The following is a 12,469-nucleotide window of genomic DNA, read 5'->3' as shown; positions in this document are numbered from 1 at the left end:
TGTAGCATTGTAAAACCATGGTAAGAAGAGGTAGAGACGTTAACCATCTAGGAACCTCCTCCCTGTTACGTCATTTGCAGTGAACTCATGAAAATTTTTTGACAACATCAGAAACTGGTGCTAAAAAAATAACAACAAGCAGTCCAGCATCAACTAGCTCCCTTCTCTCAAGTTCAACAAGATCCCAGCACCTGCAATCTCTACCACCAGCACCTTCCTCAATATCCACAGTAATGATCGGAGGTAGTCCTGCATCCAATTTGTTAAGGCTAGGTGACTCCTCCACTATCCAGGATTCCTCGGAAGAAAACTTCAACGCTAGGCCTGCTGCTACTGTTGCTGATGATGGATGTTCATCCCAGAAAGGGACCAAGAAGACTACTATTTTAAAAAACCAACTGACTGTGAAACAATTCTTTGCAAGGGGAAGCAAATATGACAGCTCTCACCCAGATGCACAGCAGATCACTGAAGCCATCACAGTTATGCTAGTATTACATCTGCGTCCAATATCCCCCATTAATGTAGTAGGTTTCACACAGTTAATTGAGGTCCTGTATCCCTGGTACCAATTTCCATCTTGGTTCCATTTTACCTGAAATCCATTCCTGCGGCTGTACCAGGATATTAAAAAAAACTAATTATTTGCCTACAAAATGCCAATGTACCCACTGTCCAATTAATCAGAGATATGTGGACAAACAGTAGTGGGCAAACTAAAGACTACATGACTGACAGCCCACTAGGCAGGTGATTCATCTTTAGCAACAAAAGCAGCAGGAGTATCTAATAAACAACACCAGCTCAATCAGAGGCAGGCTACTTTATGTTTCACTGGCTTCACTAAGACAACTTGGACAATCCTCAGAATTTGTGACTTCTGACAATGCCACCAATATTGTGAGAGCATTACAGCTGGGTGAAAGTCCAACACATCCCATGTTTTGCTCACACAATCAACTTAGTGGTACAGGGTTTTTAAAAAAATGACAGGGGCATGCAGGAGATGCTGGCTGTGGTCCAAAAAATTTGAGACATTTTTGGCATTCAGCAACAGCAGGCAGGAGATTGCAGCAGCTGCAAAAACATTTGCATTTGCCCTGCCACCAACTGAAGCAAGAGGTGGTAACTAGGTGGAATTCCACCCTTTATATGCTTCAGTGGATGGATGAACAGTAAAAAGCCATCCACAGCTATATAACAAGCCATGCCATTGGGAGAGGAGTGGGAGTGTTCCTTAGTCCAGCGCAGTGGAGAATGCTTTCTGTCTTGTGCAAGGTGCTCAAACCCTTCAAAGTAGATACCTGTGAAGTGAGTTCATACAATGCTAGTTTGGGTCAGGTAAATCCCCTAATTAGGCAGTTGGTAAATCAGCTCAAGAAATTGATGTAGATCAAGTCCTTTTTTCACTTTGCCAGGATCTAAGGATTGCCAATATCTTGAAATTGGATTACTACATTTTGGCGACTGTGCTTGATTCTAGGTTTAAGTCATATGTTGCATCTTTCTTTCCAACTGACCCAGATCTTAAGAGATGCAAAGAGCTCCTGTTGAGCAAGTTGGCAGCACAAGTGGTACACGACACAATGACATCTCCTCCTTCATTTTATCTGATACAGTAGCTGCCAGGTAAAATGTCAGCTTTCCAAAATAACCCAGAAGTGATGAAGAGAAGTCAACACAATATTGCAAAATCTGGTGAAGTCTAAAAGAATTGCTGAAAATTAATGACACTGCTACCATGACTCCATATGATAGGGTCACCATCCATAGAATGGTGGAGGATTATTTGCATGACACTGTACAAATGTGCATGTCACAGAGTGCCTTTGACTACTGGAAATAAAAAAAGGCAATTGGAGGCCCTTGTACAGACTGGGTTTCATTACTTAAGATGTCCACCCTCCAGTGTGTACTCAGAAAGAGTTTTCAGCACAGACAAGAACATTATTAGCAATCGGTGTAGGAGGCTAATTCTTCAAAATGTGCAAAACATGATGTTCATCAAAATGAACTTGAAATTCCATTAAGGAAGTCCTTTACCACCAATTACGTAAAAAAAATAAAGAGGTACCTGTAATGGTGGATTCCAGTGGGGATGAATTAATATTGTGTGAGGATGATACACACACTGATGAGGATAAGGATGAGGAATCAAATGAGGATAATTACCTCTTCCAACTGCAGAAAGGATTAACAATACTGTTAGCTGCCTTATGCCCATTGGTAGTTTGTTTTGTGTGGGCCCAAACAAACCAATCACTTCAGCCACAAGTGGCAATCCCTGTCACTAACGTGATTGGTTTGTTAGACGTAGCATATCCTGTTTAATATATACAACAGAAGGGTCAGTGGGAGAGCCCAAGGACAATTCCATCTTGTACATCTTTTCTTTGCCTTATGCACTGATTGGGGTATTGCTGACTATCTTTTTGCGTAGACGGCAAACATTTTTATACAGTTGCAGTGCTACTCTTGTTTCCTAGATGTGCCATGTTGGAAGTTGAACCACTGAAACCTTCGACATGCAGTTGCTGAATGCTGAAAGTGTCCACAAATGTTTATGCCCACAGACAGCATATCCTGCATGCCCCTTTAATTTAAAAAAAAAAAAAATTCTGACCATCAAGTTGATTTTGTGAGCAAAATATGGGACATGTTGTTCACCCATGTTCTCCTCTCCTCCCTCATAAATTTGCTTCGGAATCAAAAAATAAAATAAAATTTACTACAAATCAACCCTTCCTTTCCCTACCTTCAACTACACACATACTGCATATCCCTCAGGCCTCTTGATTAATTAAAACATTTGTTTCCTGATATGCCATGTTGGAAGTTGAACTGACACATGTTTGTGTCACCCACTGCTGTCGCTTAGCTTAGTTAGCCAGCTAGCTTGGTGCAACCTTTTGGCCTAAACTGGATGAAAACAATATTGTGAGCTGTGAGGTGGTCAAAATTGACTATAAATGAGTGAAAATTAATGTTATTGAGGTTAATAATACTCTAAGAACAAAAAAAGGCTCGAAGTATGTGATTTTAGCATTTATTGTCAATTTTTGCAAAACAATCCAAAACCAAACCCAGTCACGGCAGTTTGGCAAAACCACAACTGGACGATGATTTAGAACGAAAACCAAAACCAGCAAAAATGGTCCGGCGCACATCTAATTACAATAGCCCAACATTGCCTAGTTTTCTGTGCATTTCTATGTCAGTGATATTGGATCTATGCTGGAATACACATTGCAGCCATTGCACAGAATGAAATTGCACTTAAGGGTGTGTGACCACACTTATGTGCATCTGAGGATAGATCCCAGGTGGGGCTCAGGCAGAGTATAGATTTGTAGCTGGCAGTACTTGGGGTAGTTAAAGTGGTACTAAAGAGGGGGCACAGTAAGGTCCATCTAAAGATGTAGCCACACTCATCTATACAACGATGCGATCGCATCGCAGCATGGATGGAGCGACCAATGTGCCCGTGTTTATGGTGTGCGTGTGCATATGCACTTCTGCACCATAGACTTCAATGGAGTGAATGCCGACTGTGCATAGTCGCAGCCAGGCGAGAGCTGCGCTATGCCGTGATGCATGTACCTTTGCACATACATCATGACAATGATGTAGGTGGCTACATCTGTATATATATATATACAATCAAATGTCCTGACTTTCTGACTCACTAACTGACTTACTGACCCACTGACTCATCACTGCCCAGTCCAATCCCTGGACCTAGGAACATGGAAATTGTTAACTATATGCCTTCCATGACGAAGGTACCCATTACCCATGGATTTTTTTAAATTTGACTCCTAAGGGGATGAAAAGGGCTATAATGCTTCCTCCCCATGCAAGGTCCTGAATGACTGACTCATCATGGATGAATCACAATTCAGTATTTAAATAGGGAAGCCTCACTAACTGTCACCCCAACTGCTGCCAAACATAACTGGCAGTTGGTGTGGCTCCCCTATTTGAAAATTGGAATGTGCTGTAGCCCCACCTTTGGAGCCACCACTAGCCATATGATCCTGTTCTAGGCAGACAGCACTGCAAAGGAGTCAAATGTGTTTTCATGGATTCCTCAATAGTTCTTAGGTCAGGGTATTGTGTTAGTACATGTGTGAGATACAGAGGTGAGGGAGGAAAATGTGTTACAACAGCAGTGAGAGGGGAGTGTGTTAATAGAGAGGTGAGAGAGGGGAATGTGTTACTACACAGTTGAGGGAAGGTAATGTCTTACTATAGCATTGAGGGAGGGGATGCAATACTATAGAGGTGAATGATTAATGTGTTACTGGTGTTTGAATATACAGCTTTTTTTGCTTTTTTTATTTTGTTTTCTTGTATTGGTTTATGTGCTTTATTGGTGAATAATTTCACAGAATTACATTTGTGGGATTTCTCTTCCTTACATGAGATGATTTATGAGTTGTCCTAAGGTCAAGGATATTTTGTATAGTGCCTTATGTTCAAACAATGTTCAAGGTATCAGCTCACTGACTGTGTTTCTATTTGGCTGATGCAAGCTAGTGAAAATAGGCACTGACTTCTACCATTGACTCTGCCCATTATCATTTATGAAGCCATGACCTTATGACCATTACATTTCTTCTTTTTGTATCTATATTTTATAATCTTTTGTTATGACTGTATTGCCATCTACTGGCTAAGTCTTATCTTGCTTGTCTACAGTTTGTATCCTTAAGTGAATTCAATAGATTGACGTGGAAAAGAGGAGGTGTTATGGGTATTGATCTCTGAAAAAGTCCACAACAATTGAATAGTATTTGCATTTGTACTTTTTTGCAATCTCCCAATTGGTAAATTCATTTTTGATTCCCAGTCCATCCTCTTTGTCATATATGCTACATGGTTACTAAGCTTTAGGAAAAACACATACTTTCACACTCGATAATATGACATTACAAGGCCAGTCATTAAATATCTAATATACTCTGACCATCTTCATATACACAGAAGCAAACCAAAGGTACAGTAAAAAATTGGGTACCTAATACAAAAAAAATTGCGCCCCCAGCAACATTCAACAATATTGGTAGCTTTATTATTAGCCACAGACCAAACATAATCCAAACCTTAATTTTATACTTAATGCAGTATTTAAGGCCTAAATAATGTATTTTTAGTGTTAGCCACTGAAATGAATATCTCTGTATACAGCTCTCTGAAATCAAAGGGATGTTATATTTTATTATTAGTTAGTTTGACCATTAACCTTGTTAAATATATTTGGGATTCAGTTGAACCCAGAAAAAAGTCCTGGGTGCTGTGTTAATGTCAATGGAGGGTTTTTTCAAACTCTGTTATAGTATGTAATATTCTAGCCTATGGAGAAATACAGGTTGAGTCTCCCATATCCAAATATCCCGAAATTTGGAATATTCCGAAATACGGAATATTTTCAGCATGACTGAGAAAGTGATGGTTAAATGTACACAAACTTTGTTTAAAGCACAAAATTATTAAAATACAGTATAAAATAGCCTTCAGGCTGTGTGTATAAGGTGTATATGAAACATAAATGAATTTCATGTATGTACACAAACTTTTTTTGATGCACAAAATTATTAAAAATATTGTATAAAATGACCTGCAGGCTGTGTGTATAAAGTGTATATAGAACATAAATGCTTTCTGTGTTTAGATTTGGGTGCCATTCCCAAGACATTTCATTATGGTATGCAAATATTCCAAAATACGGAATATTCCGATATCCAATATACCCCTGTTCCCAAGCATTTTGGATATGGGAGACGGTCCCAAGCATTTTGGATATGGGAGACTCAACCTGTATGACATAATAATATTTGACATATGTTTTCGTTAAAAAAGGATACAAATATTTTTTCGCTATTTTTTCTTCTATATAAAATTATAAATTGTTTGACTAGCTAAATATAATAGCATAATGATTAGCAAATTATTATATATCATTACTTATTACATAGCCATCTAGTGATTATTAATGATACATTTTCCATTTTTATAAAGAGCTTTTACACACTGAATTAGTGCTTATCTGGATATTTCTCCAAATAATATTTCACTATGACAAGTTTGATTATTTAACAACAATATGCAAATCCATACTCTTATTAGAAGAGTAATTAGATAAGTCATGATTGGTCTGTATGATGGTATTACATGATTGGTTTCATTAAATGAGATACATTAAAAAATAAATATTGCCATTTTTTAATAACAAACCAGAAATTTATTTTATAGGGATAAGGCTGTGATTATGATAAATAGGTATACACTAGGTTTATCAACATAGTCAATTTACTGGAGAACATGTAAGGAGCCACATGGAGAATAAACATATTAAATACACATGGAAATAGTTTGTGCTTAACTTGGTAAACAGATTAATTACAGTGGGCGGATGGCAGGCACAGTGTAAACTAATGAGAGAAAGATGACTCTTGTTCTTTTATACATTGTACTATCCAATTGGAGCTGCCCTTTGGCTGCCAGCAATGTCCATGTAGTGATAATTTGCAGACAATTTATTCAGTAACCTACAGTAACTTATTTCTTGGCAATTCCAGTGGAATTATTTTTAAAGCAAAACAGGCCTGGCCAACCTGTGGCTCTCCAGCTGTTGTAAAACTACAAGTCCCAGCATGCCCTGCTACAGTTTTTCTATTAAGGAATGCTAAAACTGTTGCAAGGCATGCTTGGACTTGTAGTTTCACAACAGCTGGAGAGTCACAGGTTGGCCAGGCCTGCCCCAAAAGCACATACCTATCTGATTTATCTACTTTAAGTTGAAAAGCTATAATTTTTTAATGGATACTTTAAAGGTCATGCCCAGTTTCACACAGCTGTTTCATATATAATTTGCAATGAACTTTGAGTCTCAGCTGCGTAATGTTATAGTACCATGTTGTAATTAAGGGCAACCCCAACAACACACAAAGCTGCATCTGGCTGTGCCTTATTGGTAGCCTGAATTTTTCAGGGCTTTACTGGCACATATATAAGAGAAGGCAGTGCCACGATAAATGTAATCAGATGCACTGAATACTTCAAAAGATAAGTCTGAAAGAAGATATGCCCACTATAATATATTAAAGATATACAACTTTACAGTAATGTTAAATATCAATATTTACCTTATGACGCATGCATAAAGACCACTGTCTTCTGTCACGGTTGGCCGAAACCAAATAGCATCTTCTTCTTTGCTCATCCTTATTCCATCAAAGGCAATTGGTTCTTCAAAATCTCCAGGCCCAGTACTTTTATACCACATCAAGCTGAGTCCAGCGCTCTGCGCTAATGTGTAGTTTGCTCTGATATATCCATAAAATAGTGCACATTTTATTCGGACGGGTTCACCAACCAAAACCTGATATTTCTTGTAATCCACGGACCAGTCAGTGCATCCATCAGCTGCAGGGAGAGAGAGAGAAGCACAAAGGTGAACTAGTGATCAAACTGGTCTGATTAATGTCACCATTGTTTTTCAACACAGCTTACTGTACAATGGCACAAACATTGCATCAAAACAGGTGAAGTAAATAATGCAGTTCATACATCACTCTATATACTGGAGTCCAAGCAGTATACTCTTAGGCAACTAATGCCAGCAGCAGCAGATGAATTTCTATTATTTATCAGCTGACACATTACTAATGTGTGCAGTGTTATTCCCAAACAACTTTAATCCTTTTACACCTTTCCATCATAATGACTCTTGTTTCAGTCCAGCTCAGTGTAATTGGAGTAGATTGTTTTTTTGTTATGAACGTAATTTTCTGAATATTGAGGCACATTCGAGGTGTAGCAGCACCATCAGAAATGTAACAAAGGGTGAAAATATCCATTTACTTGAACAAGAGAACAGATGAACTAGAACATTTGGAGGAGAAGAATCGCTCCATAACCTATTTTGGTTAGCAAGACTATATCTGACTGGGGTTTACAATATATAATCAAAAAGGAATGGAGCAATGTTTCTTTTGACTTTAGTGTTTAAATTAATAGATTAGTACTACATGTCATTTGTTAAAATTATTAGGGGTATATAAATAATGAATGTATAATGTATCTCTAAAAACTGTACTAATGATGTTCCATGTACATATCCCATATTGTAGAAGCTGAATACTTACTAGGAGCCAGATCAGAAGACAACATTTTATTGCAGTAGAGAGTGTTTGATAATGTGTACTGTGCCATCTAGATCAACATTTGTATGTTGACAGCGTCCATGCTCTGCAACTGTGTAACAGCAGAGTCTATGACCACTTCAAAAAACCCACTCGGAGTAAAGAAACATTTTCCTTTTGTCAATTCCTCTCAAGCATGGCTAAACTAAATATTAATAAACACTGTATGCCATTTGTCAGTACTACTAAGGGAATGTGAAAACTGATATATAGTGTATCTCACACAATTATACTAAGAATGCTTTAATGTGAGAGAAGTGTAACACTATACAATAAAAGCCGCACAATTAGCCCAGGATTAACTGGGTAAGTAGGCTTTATGGGCTCTATTTATTAACATTATTTTTACTAAAATAAAGTGAAAAAGGGTGTTTTCACACCCATTTCACATTATTTTAGTATCACCTGTAGTTATTACGGCACAATTGGAGTAGAATTAGTAAAATTCTACTCCAACCCCTAAGTATCACTTATTTTTAGTAAAGCAGATCGCATTTCCCATAATTGTAATGGTAAATGTGATCTGACCAGAATTACTAAAAACAAATTGTAAAAAAATACTGGGGGAAGCCCTGTGATAATAACGCCACCTGGAGGTGGCGTTATCCAGGGTCTCCCCCGGTTACCAGGCTCCCACTCTGCTCTAACGGGGAGAGCAGAGGTGGGAGCCGGTACCAGTAATCAGCTTTGTGGTCTAAACAGACATCAAGCTGATTGCAGTAAAAAAAAGAAAAAAAAAATTGAAACATTTTTTTTTTTACTTACCTGAATCCAGGGACCGGTGATCGGGACTCCGGTGATGGCTCCTCTCCGGTCAGCTGGTCTCCCATAGTGCCCTGCTGCCCGGTCATCAGGTGATCGGGCCACAGTGCAGTATGGGAGATCACCTGATCGGGAAGCCCGGAGAAGATCACCGGAGACCAGGAGGATGCAGGTAAGTGTAATGAAGGGAGGGGGGGTCGCGGGGTTCCGCGATTTTGGGGGGCAGGGCTTAGCGTCGGTGGGGGTAGCAGCGACGGTGGGTCGGCGCATGCGCGGGCTCTTAGTCGCTGTACTTTTTCCGAAAATACCGCGACTAGAGTGCGGATGGGATCCGCAGGGACAGAGCTTTATTGCAAGCTCTGTCCCTGCAAGGGATTTATAGACAATCCCTGTGATATTGCCTGAATTCGCAATGCGAATTCACTCAGTAATATCACACTACAATCCGCATTCAATATGCGGATTGTAGTAAATAGAGCCCTATATCTCTTAAAATACTATAAGGGTTGAATATCAACTAATATCAACTAGCCAGACATAGATACAACAACTGGGGTGTTTTATTAAAACTCCTAAAAGATTGTCTCTGATCCATGTATCAATAATGGCTAGACACATTTATATCAGTAGCTGATACATTTTTAACAAGGAGGGTGGTGTCATCAGCCAGCATTCTTAATCTCATAGAATTACATACAATGACTGAAAAATAATTAAGAACAACAATACCATTTTTTAAATTAACAGCAATGTATATTTTTAATTTGCATAAAACAAACTTACAGTGGTAATATTTATATTTGGGATGTCATATCATGTAAAATAATTTGTTGCATTACTCGTTATAGTCTATGGTAGCATAACAGTCTCCGAGATACACAATACAATATCCGGAACTAAATTTAGACTAAATATAGATAGATATCTGGAGTTATTAATTTAACCATTTATAGGGATACTGTGACAATGCACATCCTTGATTTTAATGTTTCTTCATTTAATCTATCTGGTTTATTGTTATGGATTTTAATGTAATACCATTCTCCAAAATGTGGTTATTATTAAGATACATTAATAAAAGTGCAAGAAATGAGTGCACTTCATTAAAGTGATTATCTTTCTTATACCTTATGGGGGCATCCACTAGACGATTTTATCCCTGTCCAACCTCTTAACGATTTTGCCTTGAAGTTTCCCTTGAAATATGACCTTCCACTCTGAACAATATGCAAAAGATTTGCAAAAGATTTGCAAACGATTTGCAAAAGATCTAACAATAAACTATGTTGTTTTAATCACTGATTGAGAGCTTTCAGCTATAGTGGGCAGACAGTGGTTCATCGTTTGATCGTTCAGCGTGAACGATGTGTAAACGATGTGTAAACGATGTGTAAACGATTTGTAAGCAATCAAGTGAAATTGACCTGCATGTTCAGTCGATGGAGGAGACGATCAAACGACCAGCGGGAGCGCGCATCATACATCGTTAGAAACAATTACTGCACGATTTGCAAACGATGTTCAAACGATGTTTGAACGATTATCGAACGATTATCAAATGATTTTATCATTATCGTTCAATCGTTCAACTTTATCGTCTAGTGGATATCCCCCTTTAGAAGAGAACAGAGGAGCTGAATATGTTTTGTAGCCATTCATGTACTATATGTTTTTTTTTCATTTACATCAACATAGATTTATTAAACACAAACACAGAATACTATAACTACTATAATCTAATAGTTTACTATGGTATGAGACTGATTCCACCTGAGACTAAACAATGGCTCCGTATAACATCAACTATGAACAATAAAAAAGCTCTGCCCTTCCACTGTTATAAGCAAGGGAGCACTGCTAGAGAGCACGATAAGTTAACATTGTTTATTGCAAAGGTCTGCATAACACTCTCCAACAGAGGGTCATCAAATGAGGGACACACTGCTCCCTACTGGTCATGGATAGTCATAAAACTGATTATGAAATGTAATCTTTGTAATGGTTCACTACTAAAACCTGATATATACAACCATGCAGCACATTGAGGTTTGACCATCTACCACATACATAGGTTTCCATCTACTTCCTGGTTTTAAATATTTTTCTGTTAAAATTGTTGTTTAGGCCTCATTCATATCTTCAATAAGTCAACAACATGATATAACATCGCCTCTGTCTTCAGATATTGTGCCACACATTTTTTTTAATGTTTTAACTAAATTGATAATAGTGGCAGACATACAGATGTGTCCTCATACACATATCCCTGTTGAACCATGAAGCGCAAGACACCTGGTACAATTCCCATGGTATTTACATTTTCTTAATTTTTTCTACACATTCCTCATTTTTACTATTTCGTCCTGCTACTTTTTCCTTTAGTGTGCTACTTTTTCCTTTAGTGTGCTACTTTTTCCTTAATTGTGTGTCTTAGTTTTTTCTTGCAAAGGAATTGGTATAAAGTTGCAAAGGAAGCCTAATGATGCAAGGCTAGGGTCACTCGTATTGGACCGTCTTTTTCAAATTTAACCTGGATTGTGTACTCTTTCCTCAACTTTCTAGTGTACCAGTAATTTAGGATTAGTGTTTTGTTTGGTTAAGTAGCAAAGTCCAAACTGTGATAAGTGGGACTATTTGGTGCAATTTGAGGATGTGTATGTGAACACACCTGTAACCAGCAGAAAAGGTGTTTGGGCATCCTGTCACAGTCCACCTCTAATGCCCTATCTCAATATATGCCTACTTACCATGCATTTTTACCATACTCTAGTAATGCCAAATAATAAGTTCACCTAAGAAAATAACTCATTATAAATGAATGACCGAATGAATGAATGAATGAAATGTGACGGGAACCTCTTATTTGTATCCAGTGTGACTTTTATTACTTAATTGGTGGCATTAATAAAACAAAAATTATATTCATAGCAAAGTGAGAATAACTGATATTGACACTGAGTCCTCGAACTGTATAAATATAGTACTTGTTGCACTGGTTTAGAGTCACTGTATAAATATAGTACTTGTTGCACTGGTTTAGAGTCACTGTATAAATATAGTACTTGTTGCACTGGTTTAGAGTCACTGTATAAATATAGTACTTGTTGCACTGGTTTAGAGTCACTGTATAAATATAGTACTTGTTGCACTGGTTTAGAGTCACTGTATAAATATAGTACTTGTTGCACTGGTTTAGAGTCACTGTATAAATATAGTACTTGTTGCACTGGTTTAGAGTCACTGTATAAATATAGTACTTGTTGCACTGGTTTAGAGTCACTGTATAAATATAGTACTTGCTGCACTGGTTTAGAGTCACTGTATAAATATAGTACTTGCTGCACTGGTTTAGAGTCACTGTATAAATATAGTACTTGCTGCACTGGTTTAGAGTCACTGTATAAATATAGTACTTGTTGCACTGGTTTAGAGTCACTGTATAAATATAGTACTTGTTGCACTGGTTTAGAGTCACTGTATAAATATAGTACTTGTTGCAC

The 12,469-nt window shown here is 37.8% G+C and overlaps 1 protein-coding gene across 1 annotated transcript in view; it reads right to left on the bottom strand.

Moving 5' to 3' along the window:
- The window catches only part of IL1RAPL1 (interleukin 1 receptor accessory protein like 1), a 1,550,795-nt gene that overhangs the window by 757,451 nt on the left and 780,875 nt on the right, over window positions 1-12,469 (bottom strand). The window contains exon 3 of the mRNA XM_088451516.1: window positions 7,149-7,428. Within this exon, the coding sequence (XP_088307642.1) occupies window positions 7,149-7,428 (280 nt within the window). The remainder of the gene's footprint in view (window positions 1-7,148; window positions 7,429-12,469) is intronic.

The sequence above is a fragment of the Taudactylus pleione genome, unplaced genomic scaffold (genome assembly GCF_031769625.1).
Source record: "Taudactylus pleione unplaced genomic scaffold, aTauple2 ptg000026l, whole genome shotgun sequence".
Taxonomy (NCBI): domain Eukaryota; kingdom Metazoa; phylum Chordata; class Amphibia; order Anura; family Myobatrachidae; genus Taudactylus; species Taudactylus pleione.
The sequence above is the reverse complement of the archived record's forward strand: the minus strand, read 5'-3'. Positions and strand labels throughout refer to the sequence as shown.